Source organism: Chaetodon trifascialis, chromosome 6, assembly GCF_039877785.1.
Source record: "Chaetodon trifascialis isolate fChaTrf1 chromosome 6, fChaTrf1.hap1, whole genome shotgun sequence".
Taxonomy (NCBI): Eukaryota; Metazoa; Chordata; class Actinopteri; order Chaetodontiformes; family Chaetodontidae; genus Chaetodon; species Chaetodon trifascialis.
Window position 1 is genome coordinate 7976881 of NC_092061.1, and position 27884 is coordinate 8004764.

General features: G+C 44.1%; 4 protein-coding genes across 5 annotated transcripts; 2 read left to right on the forward strand and 2 right to left on the reverse strand.

Annotated features, from left to right (window-relative positions):
* Window positions 1–2152: 2152 nt before the first annotated feature.
* cfap73 (cilia and flagella associated protein 73) lies at window positions 2153–4622 on the forward strand. Its single transcript, XM_070965133.1, has 6 exons — window positions 2153–2293; window positions 2748–2840; window positions 2937–3119; window positions 3594–3815; window positions 3927–4085; window positions 4174–4622. Exons 1-6 carry the CDS (start codon window positions 2192–2194, stop codon window positions 4315–4317), a joined length of 903 nt encoding a protein of 300 aa, XP_070821234.1. The 5' UTR covers window positions 2153–2191; the 3' UTR covers window positions 4318–4622.
* Window positions 4623–5806: 1184 nt separating this feature from the next.
* On the reverse strand, window positions 5807–10409 carry iqcd (IQ motif containing D). Of its 2 annotated transcripts, none has more exons than XM_070963883.1 (5): window positions 8439–8474; window positions 7262–7910; window positions 6865–7083; window positions 6689–6760; window positions 5807–6307 (listed from the first exon to the last, which is right to left on the reverse strand). In XM_070963883.1, exons 1-5 carry the CDS (start codon window positions 8450–8452, stop codon window positions 6026–6028), a joined length of 1236 nt encoding a protein of 411 aa, XP_070819984.1. In that variant the 5' UTR covers window positions 8453–8474; the 3' UTR covers window positions 5807–6025. The 2 variants fall into 2 exon arrangements, with proteins under 2 accessions (XP_070819984.1, XP_070819983.1); XM_070963882.1 differs by lacking the exon at window positions 8439–8474 and adding an exon at window positions 10039–10409 and having other exon boundaries at window positions 6026–6307.
* On the forward strand, window positions 8745–20256 carry tpcn1 (two pore segment channel 1). Its single transcript, XM_070963880.1, has 26 exons — window positions 8745–9427; window positions 12219–12355; window positions 13783–13959; window positions 14045–14158; window positions 14252–14382; window positions 14806–14894; window positions 14996–15030; window positions 15134–15192; window positions 15355–15454; window positions 15566–15682; window positions 15785–15909; window positions 16013–16061; window positions 16148–16211; window positions 16293–16337; window positions 16432–16488; window positions 16572–16625; window positions 16761–16833; window positions 17109–17216; window positions 17306–17467; window positions 17559–17674; window positions 18269–18315; window positions 18425–18493; window positions 18602–18698; window positions 18966–19105; window positions 19281–19361; window positions 19448–20256. The coding sequence occupies exons 1-26, from the start codon at window positions 9337–9339 to the stop codon at window positions 19589–19591; spliced, it is 2481 nt and encodes an 826-aa protein (XP_070819981.1). The 5' UTR covers window positions 8745–9336; the 3' UTR covers window positions 19592–20256.
* Window positions 20257–27871, reverse strand: slc8b1 (solute carrier family 8 member B1). The gene is made up of 15 exons (XM_070963881.1): window positions 27437–27871; window positions 26589–26741; window positions 26100–26152; window positions 25669–25726; window positions 25388–25493; window positions 25112–25279; window positions 23166–23279; window positions 23004–23078; window positions 22759–22889; window positions 22427–22568; window positions 22221–22342; window positions 21906–22059; window positions 21745–21825; window positions 21576–21640; window positions 20257–21483 (listed from the first exon to the last, which is right to left on the reverse strand). Exons 1-15 carry the CDS (start codon window positions 27593–27595, stop codon window positions 21292–21294), a joined length of 1773 nt encoding a protein of 590 aa, XP_070819982.1. The 5' UTR covers window positions 27596–27871; the 3' UTR covers window positions 20257–21291.
* Window positions 27872–27884: the final 13 nt, after the last annotated feature.

Consider the following 27884-nt stretch of genomic DNA (forward strand, 5'->3'; position numbering starts at 1 on the left):
TGCCACAATACACCAGATAAACAAGTCATTATTGAAGTTTCAAATATAGAGACACATGTTCTGGGGTTACATTTTAAAGCCTCTGAGAACTTAAAAAATAAAATATTTCTTTGTCAAATTAAATATTCACAACTAAATTGGAGTTAAAAAGCATCTGTGGTTATTATTAAGAGTTTAAGAGTGTGGAACTTTTTTCTGCTCCTTCCAGCAGAAACACCGTTGACGTGCAGCATGTTGTAAAACACAGAGAGATTTCCCTGGCAGTGACAGGCTTACTCAGCACTGTGTGAAATCGTTTGGTAGGGGCTTCAATGCATGGATGTTCATTTATATGTTAAAGTCCCACACTGCAGCTTTAACACCCAAAAAGTCTGTGGGTTGATCCCATTTGACTGACAGTGACCGAACAACCCACCAAATGTCATCACATCCAGATTCAAAGTTTGGTGCATAAGGCAGGTGACACCACATTTTTCCAGCAAAGCTCCAAATTAATATACAGGACCTTCAAGGAGTTGGTGGCACTTAAAAGCCCTAAATGTCCAGTTTGACCATTTTGTTTCCTCTCGAGAAGCTTTAGCTTGTTAAAATGATTTATTCCAAACTAGTTAGGAAATACATTCTGCATCAGCTTGAAGCTACATGATGCTACGCTGAGTGAATCGCACTCTTGTGGCCTAGTGCTCTATGATGCACCACGTTGTGCTCTGGTTTGATTACGGCTGTGGACGTTTGTTGCATACCATGCCGTGTCTCCCCAGTCCAAATTTCCATGGTCCTGTCAAAAAAAAAGAGGCAGAAATGCTGATGTTTGGCTGCATAGCAACAGTTTGTCATGACTGATCTGCTGACAGGTCAGCTGGGTTCTATTTCCAAACATGTTTCAGTATGTAAACGCCTTGTCAGACTCCAATAAATCCTCTCATAAATTAAACATATTCTGTTCCAAAGTAGCTTCAACAGCTTCACCAACTGATCTTGTTTTGGACACGACTTACAGCAAAGTGTCTGCGTGTGGCGAGGAACACGGTGCGTAACCACGTGCTTGCATGCACTCTGCCCAGTGCCGTTCAAAGCGTCAGCGGTGGAAAGGTGTGATGCTACGTGTGATTTTTGTGCTTAAAGTGAAAAAAATCACACATCTCTCTGCGGTAACACCTGCCAGTCAAATGTCTGGAACTCATGTTTCAGGGATCACGTCGCTGAGGGCCACACTGTGCACAGATTTTAGCCGTAAAGGCGTATGCATGGACAAACTATGAGCGTGCAGATATAAAGGCCCCAGCAGGCAGAGCCATGTTTCTTATAGCAGCTTTGCGTTTCTTATTTTGCAGGTTAATTGTGTTTGAGGAGTGCTTGTAAACCTCTGTATGATTTGTTCATGCTGGAGAAGAAGAGAGGCTGTCAAACCTGTGATATTCATCTCTACATACTACATAAAAACTAAGATTATATTGATAATGGTTAAACATGTGATCAGGTCTTCCCTTCTCTCCACCCCTTGACTTTTACATGGACCAATGAAACTTCACACTTGGACTTAAGTGTCCCCCAAGCCTACAGAGCTATGGACCAATGTCTTTTTTCCTGCCCCATAATGCATTCATGCTGGTTCATTGGTGTGAGAGTTATCTTGATTATTGATTAATTATGCTAATTATTTTCCCAATTAATAGCATGGTCTCTAACGCTCTTTGTTCAGTTACAGGCCTTCAGGACTTTGTTTTAAAGTTTTTCATGTGCCTTTTGGTTTACATCTGAATTTCTCCTTTCTACCGATGAACTGCCTGAAAATATCAGATTAAATGGGAATAAAAATCTCGTTCTGAAGGTCGCTGGCTTGTCTGTTTCCCTGCTGAAAACTGCGGATTGCGCCTTTAAAAGTTCCTGCTTTGCGTTGCCATAGAAGCGAGAGGGAGGAACGCTGGGGGCGAGGAGAAAGTTTGAAGACGACCGCAGGAGCAGCAGGAGGAGAAAGCTGAGGACTGCGCATCGACGAGTGTGAAAATCTCCAAAGACGTCAGAGTCATGGACGCCAGGACCGAGCGGGACTCACAGTGAGTTTCTGTGTCACGCTGAGCGAAGCGCTGCCACGATCGATCCGAGCGATCGATGTTATTAACTTGGTGCCGTGCGTGTGTGTTTGTGTGTGTGTGTGAACAGGAGCTGGCCTGCGGGGGCGAGCGTTGAGATGGCAGGAGGCCTCCGTGACAGGACGGCTGCCCTCTTTGACGTGCACAGGAGGCGCCAGGAGGAAGGAGAGCTTCGCGCGAAGAAGCGGGAGCGCGAAAAGGTGCGCGAACAGCCAAAACGTACCTGCAGGGAGGTGATCACGTGTTAGGTGTTATCTCAAGTGAACTTCCTGTTAAAGCTGTCAGCTTCCATGACCAAGGTCCTGATGCATGGAAGATTGCCAGCATGTAGTATACCAATGCCGTAATTATGTGATATGTTTTTTTGGGGGGGGCACATCCCCCCCACAATCAAGTATGCTCAAATGCCATCATGGCTTCATCTGGGGTGCTGTGGAGATGTTTCATTCTGTATGAAATCATGGTCATATAACCACACCTACCCACAGATTTGGTTTATTTGATTCATGTATCATTCATAATTTTAGACCTGATGTTTCCCCTTTATGCTCCGCCTGTGAAAAGGACATTACTTGCAGCGTCTCACAGTTACCCAGCGTTAAGGTTCATGACGGGCTAATCCGACGTCTGCCTGCTGTGTGTGTTTTTATGAAGGTGCTGGAGAGTTTAAGACATTGCAGAGACGAGCTACACCAGAAGGTTAAAGAAATAAAGGAGTTCCGCGCAGGCTTTGACGCGTTTCTCAAGGTACAGCAGGGGAACATTTCACACACGATTCCTGTGTTAGACTGGATTTCAGCTCAGCGGCAGCCTAACTCAACCCCCCTGCCTCTATCTGTGTAGGATGACGATGCCAATCAAGCTGCTGAGAAAGAGAGGGTGAGGAGGGAGGGGCTTCAAAAGGAGGCAGAGAGGCTGAAGGAGGAGCACGCCGAACTGATGGAGAGGAAACAGGAGCTGCAGCATCGAGTGCAGAGACACGCTGTATATCTGGACTTCATGGAGCGGGTGGTCAAGCTGACTCAGGTGCTGCGGGGATTCTTACATGGCGGAGCCACCTGTGCCTTCATCTACATTTGTTTATCGTAGAGGAACAGTTGGTCACAAAAAGATATTTATACACTGACTAAACCGACTGTCAGCTGAAAGCCCTTTGAACCACCTAACATGCCAACTCCTGCAGCCAAACTGTTACAGATAACTCGTCGTTTTACTGCTCTAAAAGTGGAAAATGCCCACCAAGTTTCTTCACACAATCCTTCAAAAACTGCACTAACAACTGAAAATTGTTGGTGACAAACCACCCTAAATCTTGACTCATCTTGTCTCTTGTCCTCTGCCTTTTTCTCCCTGCAGGTTAATGTTTTACTTCAAAAAAAAAGTGCCTGATATAAGCAGGGATGTTCTTTGTTTTGGGGCTACACCTTTAATGTGTGTGTGTGTGTGTGTGTGTGTGTGTGTGTGTGTGTGTGTGTGTGTGTGTGTGTGTGTGTGTTACAGTTTGAAGATGTGCAGCCCCTCACGGGTCATTTAGAGAGTCTTCTCCACTTCAGAGAGCAGCTGTATCAGAAGGAGAGTGAAGCGCAGGAGCAGCTCGACCAGCAGAGAAAAGCTCTGCTGACGCTGGAGGACCAGCATCACTTGCTGCGGCTGCACAGGAACAACCAGCTGTCCCAACTGCAGACCGAGCTACAGGAGATGTTCTCTGAAGCTCTGACATGGGTACCAAACATAATCCAAGAGTCAGAGTCCAGCATCAGAGCATCAGATCAAATGTTCAAGTCTGAACTGCCATCTTCTGTGTGAAATTCAGTTGTCCCTTTCTGAATACAGGAAGGGACGTGGAACCACATCCAGGAAACGGCAGCAAAGAAAACACTCGTACTGGGACAGATTAAGATGGCGACACTCAACCTCTATGAAATGACAGAAGACGGGGTAGAGGGAGAGGAAGGTGTGGATATGAATGACACAGAGAAACAGCTGGATAAGGTGTGTGCCCTGACCGAGCAGAGACGAGACGAACATCCTGAGCAGCTGAAAACCACCGACTTACGGTGTCCTCTTGTCTCCTCCTTAGGTCAAGATGTTCATCCAGGACCACGATAATATAGTGAAAGCGCATCGAACTCCTTCGCAGAGACACAATGATGGACAGGAAAGAAAAGAAGAGAGAAGAGACGGGGCAAAGAAGCGCATCGCAGCTTACTGTAAAAAAGATTAATTTTCCAGCTTTTAAACCTGAATTCACTGAACTAACATTGAATGTTGAATTTAAAGTTTGTTTATCAGTTTTTAATGTAAAACTCTGTGAGTTAACTGAATTTCAAACTTGAAGACACTCGATCTCAGAACACATTGACTATCATCGTTTAGGCATGAGGAGTGATGATTGGTTAGAGTCAGGGTAAGAATATCAGGGTGAGCCAACCAGAGGCAGAGTAGGGCGGGTCATCCTTTTGCCATGGTAGAATTTGGAAATTTGCATCCGAGCCAAGACTTCCTCTTCTGTCTGCTGCTCATTGTTTGCAGTCTTGTTACCAGCTTGAGATGCAGGACAACAATTTGGTTAATCTCTGTACTCAGATCTGCATATAAGAATAGATAAATAAAATAAAATAAAATAAAATAAAATAAAATAAAATAAAATAAAATAAAAGCTAAACTTACATCAGATGATAGTTGATGGGTTCTGAGTTTGCGGCCAATACACACTGTTTACCTGCATGCAACCAAAGCCAGCTCAAACATGATTGGTCAGTATTGCTTGGACTACACACATCTTCTCTTGCCTATAGATTCTGCATTCATATGCAGATATCTGTTTATAGAGATTACAGTGAAGTTAAATAAATTTAAGATACTGAGTGCAACCAACAGCTGATCAGTCATTCTGACAAGGATTCCTATCCTGTATATTCACTCTGTCAGTAACGATGAAGTATTTGGCTCGTGTGTAAAAGCAGCCACTCTTGTTCCAGAAATGGGCAATTATGGTTTGAGTTGGGTTTTATTTTGATTAAAAAGAAAAACATGACTAACCTAAGATACATGAGAGTCTCCTAAATGTACTGTTATGGAAAAGGTACTGTACTGAAACTAAAGAAAGAGTTTTTGGAGAGTTAAGGGAGATCTGCTGATAAACTGTAAGTGTTTATGAATACATTTAATGAGTTTAGTAAGGGATCAGGAGGACATTTACAGCTCCTCAATGTAATTATCAGGGCTTGATAATATGATCTGAAATGGGTTCAATAGTGGTCATTTTCAGGTATCTTGTACAGCCTCCTCCTGTTTGCATGACTGCCAAATAAACGTGATATAACGTAGATAATTGATCATTCTGAACACAAGGTCCTGTACTGCCACCCTGTGGCCATTGAAAGAAAATAGCAACTTTTACACACAATGAATGAATCCCTGTTACTTTATTTTGGCTCATCTGACAGTTGAGTAAAGCTATGCTTGAAATTTTCTGAGGCCACTAAAGTCCAATGTACTAACAAGGATTGTAAGAGTGTTCACCCATAACAAATGCAAGAAAGTTCACAGAGAGGTCAGCTGGTTTGGTCTGTACGCTCAACGCAGCCACTGCACAAACACTGAGAATGGACTTTACAGTGAAGTCAAAGACATCTTGTGTCCAGCAGTTATAATAAAAAAATAGTTGCATGTTCATATTATTGAATTTTAATGAGGGAGAAGGAGTGGGTGCCATTTTAAGGACTTTAATGTGGTGGTTCACAAAAATAAACACTAGTTTAAAACAGAAAATATTAAAGAAACAAGACATACCTGACAATCACACCTAACATGGGGTACGCTGGTATTTACTGGTATATTTAACTGTTAACTGTGTTTTGTTTTGTTTTTTATGAAACGTTCATGTGTGTCAGTGAAGCACCAGAATAATGAAACACAGGTCCACAGGTTTACTTGGTCTTCTTGCCTTTGCTTTTCTTGGCCTTCTTGTTTTTGCCTTTGTTCTTTAAGGCCTTGCGAGTACTGTAGCCTCTCCACCAGGCTTGGGCAAAAAGGGCAGCTTTGGTCTTCAACTCTAGCTCCCTCATCTTCTCCTTTCTCTTCTCTTCTGCCAGCTGACGCCTCTCCTGGATCTGGTTGTACTCCACCTCTAGGACAGAAAAGGGTTTCTCCAGCGTCCTCAGCTCCTCCTCCACGCTTTCACCATCCATTTCACTCAGCTCCAGGTCGGCCTGGGACAGGTGGTGGTGGATAGTGACGGGTAGTGAAGAAAAATGACAGAAAATAATGGAAATTAAATCAGAAATGTGACAAAATTTAGATAGGCTCCATTGAGACTTGGTCAGCGGGATAATGTAACACAATATCCTGAATATAGTTTGACAAAATCCTCTTTGCAGGCTCCATCAGCTGATCTGTGATGCAGTTAATGACTAGTAAATCTAGTAAATGATCCCTGTGTTAAGATCATTTTATTAAACTTCTATATCTGAGATCAAGAACTTGAACCGTCTTGTAAAAGAGCCCGAATATTTCTCAACAAGCATAGGAACTAGAATCCAGGGTGCACAGTTTTCCACTAATGTTTGGCACTTTATGGTTTGAGTTCGTACCTGGTTTTCTTCAATTTCATCATCAAAATTTTGGAGCAAGAATTCAATTTCTCTCTCCACCTTTTCAACTTTCTGCCAAGGGTAAAAAACAGTAACAGATGACATTGGTTTAATGAAAACAAAACATATTACAGCCACTAAGAGGTGAAACACGTACAGTCAAACGTCAGATGTACCTCTTGGAGCACTCTCTCTGCCTCTCTGTTTTCAAGGATCAGATTGTGGAGCTTCATGTTCAGTTCAGTTTGCTGCTGTATGCTGTTCTGCTTCACCTTTGATGTTTTGATATGTGACTGGTACTGCTGATCTGCAAGAGGCAACATGCCTGCTTCTTGTGTGATTTTCTCTTGCAGAAACCTCTGCAACTTTTTGATCTCAAGATCTTGATCATAAATCTGTTACGCCAGCAAAAGGAAAGGGGAGGTAAGACAGAAGGTCAAGACCAGAAGATTCATAGACTTAAGTAAGAAATCTGTTATTTTTGTCTTTTTTTCTGGGCACATCTAATCAGATATACACATGGTAAGTCACTAAATGAATGTTTCTTTTTTAACATCCAACTGGATGCCTCACCTTTGCTTCTACTTCCTTTAGGTGTGCAGCGACTTCTTTCTCCTGTGAAACCATATGTTCCAGATTGTGGGCAGGGGATGAAGGCACCTGCTTATGGAGAACCAGTTGCAGCTCCTTATCCAAACTGGTCAGCAACCTTTCGACCATGTGGCTGTGAAACTTCTCAAGCTCTCTAATTAGCATGTACTCACCCTCCCCTACTTCCATACCTCGCTCAGCTGTCAAACCAAACATAGCGTCGGGACGGGCTCGAACAAACCGGAGCAGATCCCTGACAGATTTCTTGATGCCAATCTCGAGCTGAGCCCTTGCTCTCTTCCTTTGTTCCCCAGCTCCTCCCTCTTCTTCCCCATCTGACTCCTGCTTGAGGCTGTCTAGCATCTCCAGCCTTTTATCTAATATTTGATGCTCCTGAAGTGCCTTGCTCAACTCCTTGTCCACAACACTGGACACGCTGTTTAACCGGAGGACAGCTGGCAGATAAGCTGCAGTCTCAACTTGACTGATGCAGTTTTCCAATATGCTTGAGATGTGTTGAGCCTCAAGAGAGAGCAGCCTCTTCTGTGACAGTTCATGGATCTGTGGCACATTTTCCAATCGAGCCTTTTCCTTTGTCTCTAGTGCCGTGACCTTTGAAGATATAATCTGACTGGATGGTAGGGAAAAAGTAAACCATAACAGAAAAATAATGTTGTAAACTCTGTATACTTGGAAGTATGAACACACTTTTGTAGATTCATGTACATATTCAAAGATACAAGTAATCACACATGAATAAGGTACAGTTTCACACTCACTGGCACATAATGTGGTTACAATAGTCCCCATATTGGGAACCTCTCCAGTGGTTTAGTTATGATATGTAACCTACTGTAGCCTCAAGTCATTGGCCCATAGTAGCTATATTAGTATTAGTGGCAAATTTAGCTACATTCTGCAACATGACTGGTGTATACTGCCACATTACATTTGTCGTTAGTTAGCTATCCACGACAGTATTAGCATTTAACATCAGGTTAACTTACAGGAGTAAACATTAGCGTGTGTTAAATTAAATTATTATTCTTTTTATTAAAAAAAAAAAAAAAAAAAGTTCTTGTTAAACGGTTCCTAGTGTTCTTGTGGAGGTTGACGGGTGTTAGTTTCTATGTGGCTAAATACGAAGCTAACTAGTTACCTGTTGACATCCATACTCGTACGTTTGCCGCAAGCAGAAAATACTGTTGACATTTTTCCACTGTTGCTAGGATACCGTATGCGGGTTGTAGTGTAAAATCACTGGCCCATACCGCGGATAGCATATGATGCAGAAAATAAATGCATGTATATATGAGTATTTTTGTTTTATTTATGAAAGAAAGAATAACCAAATTAATGTGATATCTTTCGTTTGGTTTGTTTTTACAGCACTCTCTCAGAACCATTGACTTTTATTTTGTAAATTTGGCCACAGTCACTCACCCAGCCTGCCGTAAATTGCTTCAGTGTCGCGAATGTTTGTTGACCTAGCTGTGTTACCCACAGCATCTGTAGTGCTTTTGTAGAGTCTTCAGTGTCCGCTATTGTCGTTTGTAGAAAATTTACTCTAGATAAACAACGGTTGTAATGAGTTATCGGTGAAAAGTCATCAGAACACACGCAGCATTTGATATCTAGCGGAAAGCCCAGTGTGCGGTGAAGATGCCATGATGGACACAGACGGACTGTCCGAGCTCGTTAGCCTGAGTGACAGTGAACCAGTTGATTCAGTGACAGATGCCATCTGTGACAGGACAAAGACCAAATCTGCAACCAGCCGGCTTTGCCAGCTTCACGCAAGTTAAAAACCAGTGCTGCATATCTCACCGGAGACATTTGAACTTGCATCGTTAGTTAGCTATCATCTCAGTTAGCACAGCGTTCAAAAGTATTCGGCTTGTTAGCTAACAACTAACGGAGGCGTTAGCTGTGAGCACCCAGGATGTGCAGTCGTGTTACGGTTCGCAGGACAAACCATGCACTTATTTAACCAGCAGATAGCTTAACGTTAGATTAAGTCTAATTCAACGTGAGCAAATCAAGCCTTATCAGCTAGTATGGAGTCTGACGACGATGTGCCTCTCATCTTAACCTGGGACGAAGCGAACAGCGGTCTGCTCAACGAGGAGACTGAGAGAGGAGACGAAAGTAAGTTTTTTTTTCTGGAATTATATGAACTATATAAGCATAGCCAGGCCCGTGATCGTTGGTTTTTAGGTTGCTTTATCGTTGCATGGTACTAGATGTGCATATTAAGAAGAGATCCTTGATAGAAAGCACACCCTGTTTCCAGGTTATTTGGTACACAAGGACAAAACCAATGCTGGGCTGCATTGGTTTTGTTTGCTGTTAACAGCCTTGCAGCCAATCGTGCCTCCGTGAAGGTTCAGCATTTTTAAAGCTTTTTTTTAGGTCTTGATTCAGATTAATGCCCAGACATCTTTGAGGCTGTGGTTTGTGGTGCTGATGCTTTATTTTCCGCTGATGAGTGTGTCTAGTTTGCCCTCAGTATAAATGAGATGGATTAGATCCAACGTACGAACTACAGCCTCCAAAATGACATCCAGCTGAATCACAGCCTCTCTGAGAGTTTCAACTAAATTACTTTAAGTTTGGTGCATCAAATAAACTGACAGCTTGTACTTTTCTAGCATTCATAATAATGTATAGTGTTTTCTATGAGGGGTATTATAGTATACATTGTACATGTAATTACAGCAGTACATGTTGTGGTGTGAAGTTAATGCTCGCCTACTTACCAGATGTGCACTTGTGCAGTTCGAAGCCATTTAAAATTGTTGCATACATGCTGCATGTCCAGGCCACACTGTTTTAATGGAGACTGTCACCAGGCTCTGAGATCACGTGTGTATGTTTGTGTGTGCGCACACGCAGTATGTATGGGTATCCATGCATCCACTCAACATAGTAATCCTGCTGCCTTTGTATTCCTCACATTTAAGCTACAAAATGACCCATCAGAGGAACTGCTGCCTCAGCAGGCCGTGCACCCCTCAGCCCCTCCCTGGTGCTCATGGACAGCATGTGTGTGTTGTGTGTGTGAATGTCTGCAGCCCGTGTGTAAGTGTGTCTGTGTGTGTGAGCTTGCTGGATCATTTTCTCTGGCTCTGGAGGTGAACAGGAAGAGGAGAGGAGTTTTTTTCCTCAGGATATGTGGGAGTGGTAGACAAGGAGGTCGTATCATACTGTTCTTTCTGAATGCTGTCGGAGCCTTCTGGAAAGAGAGGGAGTTTGAAGCGGGACACTGAGAAAGAAGGCTGCATTATATCACCTCAGTGACAAATCACATGCTTGGATAGAAGTGTGGAGTTCAGTTTCATTGCTGGTGACCGGGACCCTTCAGAGCACCACTAAGCTAGATTTTGTTTGTCCTGGGAGAAACTGAACCTGTTTGTGTTTCTGTGAGCCTGACCCCACCGTGTTATTGACTGAGAGCTCCCAACATGTTATTGTTCTCAAACAAGTGAGGGTCTGGAATAGCACACGACAGACACGGGGTGCACTCAGGATAACAGCCAGCCTGCCACTGGACTGGAATTTGATCTTCACACTTCAGCTGAATCTGCCGCTGCCATGGTGGGAAGGAAATGTCTGTGACTGCATTTCAGAGACTCATATGGTCTCCACTACGCTTTGTTCCAAGGAGTCGTGCCTGAAGCAGAAACATGTGATGTACAGTGCGTGGGAAGAGCACTCACTCATGATTAAACTGTGCAGCTGCAGACAGACACATGGAGGGATCGTTTATTCAAGGAAGAAACTGTGATTTGTATTTATGAGAGACCCTGCTGGAATCTGTAAATCAAGTTTATCCGAGTGCCAGTCTGGATTTCATCTTTCTCAGCTGTACTTTTGAGTACATTTGAAGACAGTGCAGGTTTTAAAAAAAGCACTATGTGCCATTTAAAAGTCAATCTAAATCTGTGTTGCGTCCTACAATAGCATGCAGCTTTCTCAGTGTTATTAGACATCTAGATGTCTTCCGTCTCTTTTGAAGTTAGTTGCAGTTCCTCTGGTAGCGCAGGATTAAGCCGCCCTGTGGTTTATCCGTCTCGTGTCTGTATCCTGTCTGTGGAAGGAAGGAGGTGTAACAGATGATGTGATATCAGTGCAAACATAGCATTTTCCCACTGACTGGTTGCACTGAGTTCAAAGTTCAAACTCTGCAGCTAAGGCAGGAGGGTAATTTCAGTGTGCAAGTATTTCAGCCACATTTCACAGTGACAGTATCTCTCATCCAGGTGACGGTAGGAGGCACTTTTTCCTTAAGAAGCAACTGGTTGTCAAAGAAGTACTAAACTTCACAAGCACTGGCATTTGTTTTGAACGGTGTTCTGTCTCCAGTGTCACTTTGATTCCGCTGCTTGGCTGGGAATATTCTGGATCTGTGAGGAGGACTTGCATGCAGACACCACTTCTGACTGTACTTCTGGACTTTGCATCAGGCCTGGTGGAATGTTTGGCCATCTGTATCTCCAGATGTGTGCGGATGCTGGAATAAGACCAGCGTACTGTGAATGACACACGCACACACACACACTTGGGCTGTGGACTTCAGGGACATTAATATTTTGACAAATCCTAACTCATCAATGGAGTGCTTATGTGGGCAGGCAGCTGGTTTCCACGCAGATCCGACGCATAACGAGAGTCCAGTCGTGATCTCCTCCTATGCCTCACAGTTAGAACTAGACTGCATTGGTAGGCAGTACCCCTCTATGCACTGTGTGTGTGTGTGTGTGTGTGTGTGTGTGTGTGTGTGTGTGTGTGTGTGTGTGTGTGTGTGTGTGTGTGTGTGTGTGTGTGTGAGACCAATATGTGGTGCTAAAGAAGAAACAAATATGGAAATTAAAAGACCACTTCATTGGAGTTACACTTTGTTATTCTTTTCCACTGACACTCAAGTGTTTTCTTCCAGATGGAGGAGGAGGCAATTATGACATAGTGAACAACGCGGTGATCTCAACACCGGGGCCACAAAACCACAGAGCCCAAAATGTGTCCTTGCGGCAAAGCTGGGAGATGAACTACCAAGAGGCAGCCATCTACCTGCAGGTATTCACAAGCAGTGGATCATGGCATTTGTCAGTGAGTGAGCGTGCAGGGCAACTGCAGCTCACGGTCACATGGAGTTCACATGGTCGTGTGGTTTTTATGACACCCTCCTCACTGTATTACTTGTTGATGGTTAAACATTGTGCTCTTTCAGTGGGCTATATTTACATCCTGACCAGCTGCTGCACGTAATAAAGTTAAGATAAGAAAAGATACGAGGAAGCAGGGATGCAAACATAAAGTCACACAGGCTTCTTCATTGTGTTTAAAGAACGCAGTTCATGTATAATGATGTTCAAGGTGTGATCAAACAAAATGTTTCACAGTTTCTCACGCAAATTCTTTGTGTGTATCCTTAAAGCCTGAATGCACTTCCTTCATCATGACATATTTGCAAACCCAGTTTTTAAAATATTCACATTTGCAAGCTTGCAGTCTTCTTCTTCAGTGCCTGTGTTGGTGCATTACTATGCTTCTTTGCACATTACCGCTACCAACTGGCAATCAGTGGAATAGAGTGGAGCTGGCAGCTGAAGTGTGTTTGCGCTGTCCCGTGCTTGTGTGCCTAAATGTGCATCCTCATGTCTGCGTGATGGAAGCAAAATAGGCAGTGGAGTACTGAATATATATTCTCAAGTAAAGGCAAAAATTACCATTTGAGAAACCTATTCAAGTCAAAGAAAAGCAGCAGGTTAATTCATTATTTTAAGTTACTTTCCAGTTCAGTGTTTTTTCAGTTGTGCAGGTCAATGCAAAATAATGAAAAATAGCACTTGTGGATAAAAATGAGGAAACTTACTTACTTACCTCTACACTCAATTCTCACATTTAGAGCGAACTAGTTGTAAGGAAGGTATAAATGGCAAAAGTAGGAAATTAAAAAGTAGATTATGGGCTCAAAAATATACTTGTAAATGGTAAAGAGTGCAGTTTAAAAAGTAACATGAAAAAGAAAAACTCTTCTTTTTGTCCGTTACTGATGTGTGATGTGTTAATAACCCTGAAAATAGGAACACACTCTATGTTGCTCTATAGCGCTACTAGTGGTCAAAAACTCCAAAGGGACCTTTAAGAAAAAAAACTTTGTGGATGGGTAACATTGATCTCATTTAGGATGAGCATGCATGGACATTGTGGAAAGGATGGTGTGTATTTGGAAGCTTTTTTCATTTAAATAGTTCTTGTTCAGTAGCTGGTCTCACACATTTTTTTTTTTACACCCAGTTCAGAAAGGTAAATCAGTGGTTCCCAAATATTTTTTTTCAACCCCCCTTTAGTAAGACAAAATAAAAACTATGATATATATTTAAATGCATTTATGCTCATGCATTGTGTTCCTCGGACCACAGATGCTGCTGGGACATTAATCAGCTGAAATCAAAAGGCTTACGCACTGTGCTTTGTGTGTCTGTAAATTTCACGTGCAGGAGGGCGAGAACAATGATAAGTTCTTCACCCATCCTCGAAACCCAAAGGCGCTGGCAGCGTACCTGTTCGCCCACAACCACCTGTTCTACATGATGGAGCTGCTGACCGGGCTGCTGCTGATGATGCTGTCGCTGTGTGAAGCCCCCGCCGTGCCCTCGCTACGCCTGGATGTCTACGTGAGTGAACAAACGCACACACGCAAACACAAGCTCATACACGCAGTTGGCTGTAAAAGCACCGTTGTGTGTGACACCTCTGCAGGTCCATGCCACCCTGGAGCTGCTGGCTTTGGTTATGGTGGCGTTTGAGCTATGCATGAAACTTCGCTGGCTGGGCTTCCACACCTTCATACGGCACAAGAGGACAATGGTGAAGGTAAATGATGCATGTCATCTGCAGGCGGCATGCCATCGTTTGAGATTCAGCTTCTGTTAATGTGTACTGTCCATGTTGTCTCTTCTTGTTCAGACGTGTGTGTTGCTGCTGCAGTTCGTCGAGGCCATCGTGGTTCTGATCAGACAGACGTCTCACGTGCGAGTGACCAGAGCTCTCAGACCGATTTTCCTGGTGGACTGTAGATACTGTGGTGCTGTGCGCAGGTACACAGTGACACACAGACTCATGCTGACAGGTCAAAGTCACGGCCACAAAATGGAAATATCAGCATCCTTAACTGAGAAGCGTCTTTTCCCAGGCTTCAAACATAATACTTTTCACAGGATGAGAAACGGTGATGCAGCTCGGCGAGCTTGCAGAGCCAGACGAGTTAGATTTGTTCTCCATTTGGCTTGAAAACGTTCAGTGAGATGTTTTTGACAGGAAATGTCTGAAATGTTCAAATCCTGCACAGGACTTTAAAACCTAAAGGGACATTTGCTGCTCACTGACGCTTTTAATGTCCCTGCTTTGTGGTTTTTACATGTTGTTCTCCATGATTTCGTCTCACTCCTCGAATGTGCAAACACCACAGATGTAACTGTTAAACGCAGTTGTCACTGACAGCGTTTCTTTCATCCAATCAGAAACTTGCGTCAGATCTTCCAGTCCCTCCCGCCTTTTATTGACATCCTCCTGCTGCTGCTCTTCTTCATGGTTATATTCGCTATCCTGGGTGAGAAAACATATTATTCTAAAGGATATTAAACGCTGCTGCTCCAGAGGGAACAGGCTTTTTGTTCCTCTGTGTCTGACTCTCCCGTCGCCTCCTTCCAGGTTTCTGCCTCTTCTCTCCAAACACCTCTGACCCGGTACGTTGAGTCTTCTGGCCTGCCTGGTTTGTTTGAGTTATGTAAGTTTTGGGACTTGGTTTTGTGTCTGTCACGCTCACGTTTCCCTCTCCTCTCGCCACAGTACTTCAGCACTCTGGAGAACAGCCTCGTTAGTCTGTTTGTGCTGCTGACCACAGCAAAGTAAGCAGCGCCGCTCGCTCATCTTTACACACACGCCATGCAAGCGGCACTTCCTACTTTTCGGCCTCATCATGAATGTTTTGGCCTCACCACATGTGCATTGGACAGCTTTTAGTTCGTATCCCGTGACTCTTGCATCTCACGCTTCCTTCTCTCTCGTAGTTTCCCTGATGTGATGATGCCAGCGTACTCCAAGAACCGCTGGTCCTGTGTTTTCTTCATTGTTTATCTCTCCATAGAGCTCTACTTCATCATGAACCTGGTACAGACCGCCTTGTTCTCACTACTTCTGAAATGTCTAGCCTGATGTATTTGTGCCGCAGCAGCTTGTACACGATTACTCATCAGCGTCATTTTCTCTGCGCCCCTCCAGCTCTTGGCGGTGGTGTTTGATACGTTCAACGATGTAGAGAAGATGAAGTTTAAATCCCTCTTGCTTCACAAACGCTCCGCCATTGATCACGCCTTTCAGCTGTTAGTCAGCCGGCAGGTACGGCCGCACTGTTCAGTGGAGAGTAAATGAATATGTGGTACAAATGATTTGTTTCTTGGAGCTCTCATAGCTGCCGCGCCAATGGTGTTTTCCCCCCAGAGGCCGATGGGCGTGTCGCTGAAACAGTTTGATGGCCTGATGCGATTTTACAGACCACGGATGTCTGCAAGAGACCGCTTCCTCACATATAAAGCTCTTAACACCTCGGGGGCGTCTATGCTCAGGTGACTGCCTGACTCACACTTTTTCAGTTAAAATCCTTCTGTGTTTAATTGTGTTGTTACATTTTCATATCATGTAATTTAATGGGATTTAATTCTGCAACAGTTTACAGGACTTTTATAAGTTCTATGAGGTCACTGGCCTTAAATGGAAGGTAAGCAGCTTCACATTTAGGTTTGAATTCACCCTATTTTGTGTCCTTTGGCCTGTTTTTAATTTTTATGCACGTCTGTTCTTAAGGCACGACGCAGTGGAGAACATTGGTTTGATGACCTCCCACACACGACCTTCCTCATTTTCAAGGGCAAGTTCTCTGTTTCCGCTCTTAATTTGACTCAAGTCTCTCAGTTCCTTATTCTCAGCGCTGTCTTCTCTCCTTGAACAGGCATCAACCTGCTCGTGAAGTCAAAGGCCTTCCAGTACGCCATGTGTAAGTGTAATCACACACCCCCCCCGGCTGTCCTCAGAGATGCAGAGGCAGCGTCTCCCATCATAAACCTTTGAATCTTTTCTTTTGGCTGCAGACGTGGTGGTGGCCATCAACGGCGTGTGGATCCTCGTGGAGACGTACACGCTGAATAGTGAGATCCCTCCCCATCACGTGAACACATGTGGCTGAAGTGTTTTGCTCCACACATCTCTCACCTTCGCTCTTCTCCTGCAGGTGGATTTTCTTGGTCCAGATTTGTCCCCTGGAGTTACATTGTTTTCCTGACCAGTGAGTTTGCTGCCTGCCGTCTCCCTCTCACATAGAAAATCATGACAGTAATCCTCTGCCGTAAAGCCGATCATACAAAGTTGTTTACATGCACTTCTACTAATAGTAACTCTGCCTGTGTCCCTCCACTTTTAGTTTATGGTGTAGAGGTGTTACTGAAAATTTCAGGTTTGGGGCCGATGGCTTATTTCAGCTCTGGGTGGAATCTGTGAGTAATAACATGAACACTGGTTTGATTGATTGACACACGACATGAGTGCTGAATCCAAAATGTCAGACTTGAACATTTCAGTTAACGCTGAGCAACACAGCGAGCGTAAGACTGCATCAAGCCACAGACCCTGTCCCAGTCTGTACATTTGGATTCAGTTTACTAAAACTTTTGTGATTTAGTTTTTTTTTTTTTTTTGTTATGGAAACACAACAAAAACGTATGTGAACATGTGCCAAACACTGGGTCAGCATGTCTGTGTCGGTCTCCAGGTTTGACTTCTCAGTGACGGTGTTCGCCTTCCTCGGCCTGATTGCTCTCGCCTTCGACATGGAGCCGTTTTATTTCATTGTCGTTCTCCGACCACTTCAGCTGCTCCGGTACGCTTTCATTTCTCACCTCAAGATAAACCTGTGGCACTATTTCCTGTTGTCTTTACGTTTAAATGTTGGTCTTTCGTCTCTCACAGGTTGTTCAAGATAAAGCAGAGGTATCGTAACGTGTTGGACACCATGTTTGAGCTCTTCCCCAGGATGGCCAGTCTGGGGCTGACTTTAATCATCTTCTACTACTCCTTCGCCATCGTGGGGATGGAGTTCTTTGCAGATGTGGTTTACCCCAACTGCTGCAAGTGAGTCAAGCCGGCAGCTCCTTGCAGTTAATATTCTGCTCATTTGAGGATAAACTGTGTTCAATGTTCTTCTTTCTGTTCCGTCTCTCAGCACCAGCACAGTGGCAGACTCGTACAGACAGATCAACATCACCTATGGCAACAAAACAGTGTTGGAGGAAGGCTATTATTATCTCAATAACTTCAACAACATTCTCAGCAGCTTCGGTAATTCCCCTTTTTCTTTGAGGGCAAGACTGACAGTATTCTTTATTTTTGTTGCCGTCAGCAAATCTCACGAAAAGACCAAAACCGAAAGTGTTCGTCCATCTCTCCGTATTTTCCGACTTCCCCAGCATGTTTGTGGCTCTCTACCCACAAGCCCATTGGTTCCTTCTGAAGATGCAAATCTTTCAAAACAGGTCACAAATATATAGTTTAATTTTTTTTAAAAGCCTGAGTAATTTCCTGAAACTGCTTGAGACTCTAGTTTTTAGAAATGTTGCTCAAACAGGAGTAAATAATGCTTTTTTGGGGGACTGTGTGTGTGTGTGTGTGTGTGTGTGTGTGTGTGTGTGTGTGTGTGTGTGTGTGTGTGTGTGTGTGTGTGTGTGTGTGTGTGTGTGTGTGTGTGTGTGTGTGTGTGTGTGTGCGTGTGTGAATGAGGCATATGTTGTAAAGCGCTTTGAGAGGTCAACGTAGACTAGAAAAGCGCCATATCAATGCAATCCATTCACCATCTTATCACAGGATTGTGTGCTTTTGTGTCCAGCTGTGCACATGTGCGTCATTAATTTGTGGATTCATTTGTTTCTTCTGCAGTGACTCTGTTTGAACTGACTGTGGTCAATAACTGGTACATCACCATGGTAAGATCAAGTCATTTATCCACGGTCGCCCATCAGTCACCTCTCTGCAGTCTTGTCGTTGATCAGTGCGTGTCGCTGTTTGACTCCTGCCGTGTTCGCTCTCTCACAGGAAGGAGTCACCTCCATGACGAGCCACTGGAGCCGGCTCTACTTCATGACCTTTTACATAGTTACCATGGTGAGGCCTGAGAGGCTGTTTGTGATACGTCTAGAAGAATATGCTGCTTTCTGACACGTATTGGTGCATTAATGAGTGTGTCCTGTGTGATATTTTGTCTGTCTCCAGGTGGTGATGACCATCATCGTGGCGTTCATTCTGGATGCATTTGTGTTCCGCATGAACTACAGCCGCAAGAACCGGGAACCACTGGAGAACCCAGAGGGTGAGACCTTGTATTACTCATATCGTTGAGGACTCCCCTTCCTCTTGGGGACAAAACACAAGTCCCCATGATGTAAATCATTAAACTTTAAGCTGAAGACTTGGTTTAAGGTCAGGTTAAGTCTAAGTTGAATGGAAACACAGCTGTACGTTCGATACTGTAGAACAAAAGCCCTCATGCAATATTCGCAGTACTTCTCGCACAGATAATCAGATAAAACACTGAACTTCAGTGGGTCATTTTAAGGTCTGTGTGTGTGCACTTCAGATGAGAACGGGATAGTGTTTGAAGTAGAGGTGAGTCGTGATGAAGCTCTGGCCACTCTGGAGCTGTACAAACAGACCTGCCCAGGCCTGTCCTCCCTCAGCTCTCTACAGGGAGTCCTACAAGCCATGGACAGGGGTGGGGTAAGAACACCCACACACGCACACACACACACACACACACACACACACACACACACACACACACACACACACACACACACACACACACACACACACAAATAAACAAACTCTTTGTCCTCTGCTCTTCATATGGACTCCCACTAACTGGCTTCCCCTCCTGCTTTGGTGCGTGCAGCACTTGTCTCTGGTGTATCTGGGTCGTAGGTCGAGAACGAAGAGCGACCTCAGCATGAAAATGTACGAGGAGGAGATACAGGTGAGAAACTGAAGAAATGATCCTGCGTCAAACGACGGTAGCTCAGCCTGTGCTCACCTGCTAACCTCTACGCCTTGTTTCTCCAGGAGTGGTATGCAGAGTACTCTAGGGAAAACCTGCCACAGCCAGACCAAAGCCTGGAGCGGGATCTGGACAGTCCCGTCTCCGAACCGTCTTCCTTCCCTCAGCCTCAGCTCAACTCACAGACTGAAGCTCACAGCATCAACTAACGCTCAGTTTGCAAGCCGCACACACTGTACTCGCCACCATCTCAGCGTTTTTAAATGCTAAGGAACCCCATCAGTCCAGGTCTTCTCCAGTTCCCTCCGCTCCCCTTGGCCACAGTGGGAAACTTGTCCGGGGCCTTTCGGACAGACTGAGACGAGTTAATGGTGACTCCTTCCTGAAGCCGTCGCTACAGACAGAAAGACAGCAGTACAGGTCTGTCACTCCACCAGTGAATCAGGAAGCAGCAAATATTACCAGAGAGCCTGTACTACTACAGAATGTTGTGTACTGTCTGTATACTACTGTAGGCCTTTTGTGACCTCTTGTGAATCATGTAGTACTTAAACCTGATGCCTTAGTTCAATGGCTCCTATGATCAGTATTAACAGACACCACTTCTACTAAGCTCTCTACAGACCAAAAGTGTAAACAATAACACTCCTGTTAGCTCAACCTGTTACAGTGTATCTCCGAACTAATGTCTCGACAGACCCAAACACTTTACTTTTATATAACTTCTTATTCTGTAATGTATAGTTAATAAGGGATTTTATTAAACTGTTCAAATTGTCATTAATGTATTTTTGCTGTATCATACTGCTGTTAACTGCTTATTATAATAATTTAACACAGAGTGAGGAAAGACGTCTGTATCACAAAACAAATACCAAACCAAAATGATTTAATTCCCCAAAAGCAGCTTTGTACAGGGTCATTTTAACATTTTGATTTACAGTACGTTTAACCCTTGACCACACCTAAACCGATATTTTTTTAAAACTGATATTTTTCCCCTTTGGGAAAAAAAAAAACATTAAAAAAATAAATTTAAAAAATAAATCTGTCCACAAGACCTTTGTTTTACAAAATCTGTCACCACACAGGAGCATGAAAACGATTCCAAACATAAATCATGCCGGGCCAGTAGGTGGTGATAGAGTCTACATCAACGGCACCTCAGCTAGATCATTCTGAGTAAGGGTAGTGAGCTTATTTTCCTTTGGCAGAAGTAACTTAAAAACACAAACAATAGTAGCTAATTATTTCCGTATTTGTAGTTATTGATCACCTTTCTGACACATGGCCTGGCACTGCTAACCAAGCATAAACTGCCCGGTAGTTCACCATCATTGTAGTTCCAAATGCACAAAAGGACAATGGGCGTGTGCAAAGGTGAGGTGATGACACACCGATACACGTTTTTTTTTTTTTTTTTTTTTTAAATCTGTTTCAGAGAGCTAAAGCAGCGTTTGTGTGTGAACAAGAGGCCCACCCGCAGAGGGAAATGTTCATTTTGCAAAATATCTGTAATATGTGTGGTCAAGGCCTTAGTTCATTCACAATGTTTCAAAGTACAAATTTCTACAACTTGTGTTTTCCCTCTGGACTCACAATGTGCCGTCAGTCAGCACAAACAAGAAGTTGAATAAAGGCGCAGTGTGATGATTAGTATCAGCTCTCCCTGAGCAGAGAAGTCTTAGTTTATCATCAACATATGAATATATAAATACCTGCTTGGTTTCACAAACCAACCACAGAATGGCTCCGGACAGCAGGCGAGTGCACAAAGTGTTGATTCTTGTATAAATAGTGCATTAATGTACGTAGAAGAGGACGTCGTCCGTCTGCAGCCTCTGTTCCAGTGTGTCATTTTGCATACCGGGAGGACATCCCTCGTTCCAGACTGACCTCATAGTCACATCTATACTCTGTGGATCTCTTTAAACTCTGTGAGCAGCGCGATGACGAGGAAGATGACGTAGAAGAAGAGGAGAAAGATCCCGTAGGCCCGACTCAAGTGGAAGCGGCACAGTGGAATGATGACGAAAGACAGGACCAACGACAAACCCAGAGCTCCTGCGAGAACCCACGTCAGCAAACCCTCCAGTTCAAACTGAGGAGGAGAGAGAGAGAGAAGATGAATCATGATCCGAAACAGTCTGACCACAATGATAAACTGTTGATCTGTGTGTTTGAGTCGATTACCTGCACATAGGTGTGTGTTTGAAGCGTCTGTACCAGGCATCCTAAACCCACTCCAAAGAGCATGTCTGGAGAAAATACAGTCAAGGGTGCAGTCTTTAACAGCCACTCTTATACATGTAAGTTATGTTTTTATACTGACACACGTGGTCTCCAACGAAAATAAGGATACTGAAGATGATGCCTCCAAAACAGGCAGATATAGCCATGCGTGGGTAACCCTGCCGGGCGATGGTGATGTCAGAAAAGCAGTCTGAAAAAGAGATGATATTTGAAGCACGAGCATATATTTGTATACGTTTTAAGAAAAACAAGTAGATTCACAAATATCACCTCCTATGCTGTTGCCCCAGGCCAGCAGAGTCAGACCCAGCACAGTGTTGCTGAGACTCAGCACCACACCGAGCATGTGCAGAAGACTGACCACTTCAGAGGCGGCTGCGCTGATCAACACCGCACTCACCAGGAAGCCCAACAGAGCAAACAGCTGCAGAGGGAAAGAGAAGAGAACCACATGCACATGAGCAACAGAACGTGTTTCATCATCACAGAGTGAATAAAACATCACATCACACACCCCCAGAAAGGGTTTACATCCTGTATAATCTGGACAATATCTGTTCCTTTTTAATCTTCACAAATACTTACTGGATGATATTTGGGAGGACAGTCATTAGCGGTGGTGCAGAAGACAATAGCAGACAGGAAAAGTCCCAGCAGAAGAGTCAGCAGCCAGACAGGAAACTGCCCTTGGATCATATAATCTCCATCTACACATTAGTTAAGGGAAGAAAACAGATTATGGCTGCTGCAACATGTCACGCTGCCTTGATCAGGAAAGGTGATGCACTTACACATTCCCGACTGGAAGACGAGCACACACACCAGAGGAGCGGTGATGAGATGAAGGCAGTTTAGTGGACGTCTCCAGTTCTTGTCTTCTTTATCAGGGTCGACTACGGGGATGCAGAGCAGCAGCAGGACCTCCACAGGTGTCTGATGGGCGCAGGACACAAGTGCCAGATAATGTACATTACAAGAACAATTTCAAATTTTCACAGCTCCTCTCAGCTGTTTACGCTGCCAACACACACACACACACACACACACACACACACACACACACACACACACACACACACACACACACACACACACACACACACACACACACACACACACACACCTTCAGCACTTTGAGGACTCTCCACCTCCATGATTTCCTCCTCCACTTCCTGTTGTCCACTGGATTCAGAGAGTTCAGCAGGATCTGACTCGTGGACTCTGAGTAAGGCAGAAGTGGCCTGTACTCAGACTCTGAAACACACACGCAGACACACGCGCGTGCATGTTATGACCCTGATCATGCAGGTAAATGTTGGTGTCCATTAACTTATACTGCGGTTGATAAAAAGGTGCCGTGCTTCCTACCATATTCTTGCTGGCTGGTCCTGTCGGTCAGGCAGGGAATTTCATCATCAGACGAGTCGGATGAGTGAAACTCTGCTGCAGAGACAAAAAATATCATTGCTGGTGATTACAGAAGCATATTCCTTTCATCTGTCTGCGTGTGTATGCATTTGTGTTTCTAACCTGCGATATGTGCGACGTTCCGGACACTTGAGTGAACTGAATGTTTCTGCCGGTTGTAGATGTACGCGCTGATGATAACAGTCAAAACATACACCACATAGAGGCTCAGGTATCCTAGAGAAAGGAAACGAAGCAAAGTGAAGCTCAGAATGTCACAGTGTGTCTGAAAATACTGAGAGCTCGGAGTAAAACTGCTCTACAAACTCGATATAATGGCTCCGTTCACTGTATATACAGTCTCCTGTTTGTGTGGACATCTAAAAAGAGGATATGGTGGGATAATGATGATGACTGTAAGTGGCAGCTTCCCCCGCCCCATGTGCCACCAGTAGGCAAGGAGGTGATTCATAGAAAATTATGGCCGAATGACTCTTTGAACTGCATTCTGGGGTTGTTTTCAGACAGGAAATAGCTGAGATTGCAGCCTGTCGATGTAGATGTTGGCACCAGAACAAGAAAGCACTTAAGAGACACTCCACCTCCCTGCTAGGCTGCAAAATCTTCTACATTTTTAAAGAGATAACACGCAAGATTTTTGCAAGATTATTACAGAGAATGATGGGAACTCTACAGCAGCACCACCCCCACCTGTCCAAGAACATTCTTCAAAATCAAAACAAGCTCAATCTGAACCAGCATGATGTGGGCACAGTTGACCTCAGCACACCCTGTAAAAAGATGTAATCATGGGAAAATTCACCTGTTTTATATTAACTGAGCTCTGCAGGACTGTCAGTGAGTCTAACCCATCCACCTCCTGTGTTGGCTCTGAACCTACAGCATTTTTAATGCGGGTGTGTGACAGTGTCATGTGCTGAGGACTGTAAACACATCTCCGTAAACAGGCATCTTCCCTGAAACGCAGCCTAGACTGTAATGCACTCACTAACAACAGGCTGATATCCAAGCCTCCATTCACAAGCGAGACACCGGAAAAGATCGTCTCAGTGCAAATTAACGCCTTTCTTACAGAAAACAACATTCTGGAGGATTTTCGGTCTGTCTTTAGAACAAACCACAGCTCTGAAACTAAAATCTGACTGAAATCATCAGCGAGCTCAGACTAAACTCAGATGAAAATAAGGTCTCAGTGCAGCGTTTGATACGACTGACCGTGATATCTTAATCAGTGGTCTTGAACAGCTGGTTGGTTTTTCTGACTGAGTGTTAAACTGAGAAACATGTCATCTGTTTTGGGGCTGCAGGGAGCTGCTTGGGTCCATTACTGTTCTCAGAGCACTAATATATGAGGATGACAAACAACTGAACATCTCTGCTGAACCAAATGATGCTGCAGCTACAGACTCCATTATTAACTGTCTTTTGGCAATCAATAAATGGATGAGCACTGACTTCTTCAAGTGAAATGAGAAATGCTGTTTAATAATCCAGGGAAATTGAATTTGAGGTTACAAATCTTGGTGTTATTCTAGATTCAGATCCAAGCATCAAGTCCCACATCTACAAGGTGACGAACACCTTAGAAACGGCTAAAGTACGACTATTTCTGAACCAAAAAGAAGCTGAAAAACTGATTCATGGCTTTATTTCAAGCCGACTCGATTACTGTAACGCATTTATTTACTGGCCTCTTAAAGTCTATTCTATTTAGTCTTGAACTAGCTGTGACTTCCTGAAACAGACCTGAAACTTTTGCTCTCTGCCTCACACTTCTGCAATGCTGCATTGCTTTTAAATGCTGTATTTACTTGATTTCATCCTCCGTTCTAACTTTGTTTTATTGCCACTATTCAGTGAGTTTTATTTTCCATCTTAAACATTCTCTTTATTCTCTTTTTATCCTTACTTTTAACTAATATTATCAAGTGGGTTTTAAGCTTTATCTTATCTTTACATTAAATTTCTATCTGTTTTTATGTCCGTTCTAAGTAATAATCAGATCAAGCCGGAGATACTCTAGTGTCCAACCGTGTGTGTGTGTTTACCAAATGTTTCTGTCAGTGTCATGGTTCCTCTGAACAACATGACGAAAGTCCAAAACACCGCCGCCATGTAGAAGATGACATCACGCAGAAACGGGCGGGAGGCCACAGTGAAAGGTTTGACCAGCGCCACGCTGCCTGCGACGACTGTGGTGACAAACACACCAGCTCCTGTGGAGGGAGGAGAACAAGCATGATGAGGCCAACCGGGGTTCTCACGTTAAGAAACTTGACTTGTTTATTTATCGGTGTGTGTGTGCATGTGTGAGCCGTGCCTACCAAATAAGGCTCCGACAGCAAGCCCGGCAGTGTGAGGGTGGGAGAAAGCTGCAATGGCGCTGAAGATGTCTGGAGCTCCATTACCAAGAGCCAGAAAAGTCACCCCCTCAACGCAAACACCAGTCAAAGAAAACATTCCTCACAGAAATATACATATATTTAGCAACATTAACTGAAATCTAACAAGTAGGAAGAGAAAACAGTGTGAGTGCTTTGCACATGAGAACCAGAGCAAAGTGAGAACTTGTGAGTGGTGTGGCGTTGATGCCGATAAAGGATACAGCCACGTTATGAGTGAGGTGCAGACTGGTGGAAATGGCTGACAGGTTGGGGCAGAAGCTGAGGACAAAGAGGGGAAATAGTTTCACTTATCAAATTCAAACCATCTTTTGTTAAACGTACAGCAGCTTCTTGACCATGCAGCGGCCTGAACGCACTCGTGTTCAGTGTGTGAAGCCAGAGTGGGTGGGGCGGAAAAGCTGAACAAACTGTACTTCCTTTGAGGAAATCTCACAATGGCAAAAAAAGCCCTCTCTGCAGTCAATTAACATGACCGCACCAAGGGCACGAATGTGTGTGTGTGTGTGTCTGTGCAGTCTGTATGTGTGTACATATGGCAAACAGGTCACCGTTCCCACAGCTAAAGCTAATCAATGAAAATGAATGATTTATGCTGCCCTGACACACATACTGACACTGGAGAGATACTTACAACTTAGATGCTGTGAGGCCAAGAACGAAGAATAAAAAGAACAACCATATTATCTGTGGAGAAGCAGAAGAAGGTAAAAGTCTGGTTGACTGGCAGCAGTTTACTTAACACACACTCAGAGAAGACATAAGTGCTGCTTGAGTCTGTCATACTTGAACAAACACAAGAAAGCTGCCCCTGATTCATGCGGCCTTGCTGATCCTGCAGTTCCTAATCTTTTAACCAACATCATTTAGTTTCTGCATGGACAGATCGAAGCCACTTTCAGTGTGGCCGTTTGATTCGTTATGTTGTAAGAAGGGGAATCCCTCAAGTTCACACATTCTTGTGAAAATCCATGATTTAGCAAAGACAGAAAGATCAGAGCCCCGTAAATCAGATGTTTGATCATTTCTGGTTCCTCTGCAGCACAGCCAACTTCCTCAAAAGATCAGCTGGTGCTGAGATGAAGAGTTTCAAGATGCACACACAGACACACACGGGTCTTACACAGAAAGTGATGGTGAGAGGTGTGAGGTTGGGAGGAAGCAGACAGAAGGCCATACGAAGGTAGTTGATGAAGCCGTCCTCCATGCTGCAGTCTGGTGTGTTCTTCACAAACGCACAGCGGTCTGCAGCACTGATGTTCATCACACGGTCACACTGAGCACACACACACACAGAAAGAGATCAGTCTTCCTGCAACACACACTGTGACAGCTTAGTAATATTCTGACACAAAGAAACAATCCAATATTTCTATGCTGGAAATTAATTTGTTGCAATTTGATCAAACATCAGAGTATTGAGGGATATGCTGCATGTAACATAATATCAATTCAGAGTGGGCGCTTAAGATAAAACCCTCTATCAAATGCCTGATAGATACTGAAGAATTGCTATCACATTGACAAATTCATACTGTCTCACTGTACATACACTCAGTGGCTACTTTATTAGGTACACCTGTAAACTATAACGCAATCCAACAGAACAGCTCAGCCGTAAATTCTCCTAATAATTTGCACTGGGCTGCATTATATTGAGAAGATCAGAAAAGAATTTAAATAAAACAAAGCCCAGAACAACACCACCACGGACTATGACCTCAGGAATAAACATGAAGCTGAATTAACATGTTACCGCCATGTGAACGCGCACGTCACAGTATAAACACGGCCGTCAAGCTTCATTCACGCCTGTGGTCTCCTACTCATCATGTGACAGCTGGAAAAACCAGCTGACAACGTGCCAGTTTCAGATCAAACTGCGCACAAATATCAAGCCAGTAAACAGGCAGTAAACACACACCTGGTGGGCACATTTCACAACCGAGCACAGATACAAATCTCACCGACCTCATCGTTGGTGCTGTGAAACGTCATGGCTCGTGTGGTGTTTAAGGACCAGCCTGCTAGTCCGACACCGGGTGGGTTCCTGAAGGCATGTGAGCCCGAGGTGACCCGCTGGTGACACGATAACGCCAGAAGAAGTGAGAGATAAACGGCGAAAGACATGATTCACTTTATCCAGGAGCCGCGTCCATTCTGGTGGTATACAGGAGGGTGGGTTGTTTTAGTCCACCAACCCGGACATGTCGGCCTAAATTAAACCGAGAACGGCGGAGGATAAATCTGAAAATGTGCGTCGTTGCTGCCGTAGCTTCTCTTTAACATCTAGGACTTGTTTCTTCAAGGCTCTTTTGCTTTCTGGTCAGACCCACATTCGTGTACTTCGTGTACACCTTCGTCCGAAACCCCACCTACTGTTTTTCCAAGACATGTGCCTCCTTCATGGACTACTCGT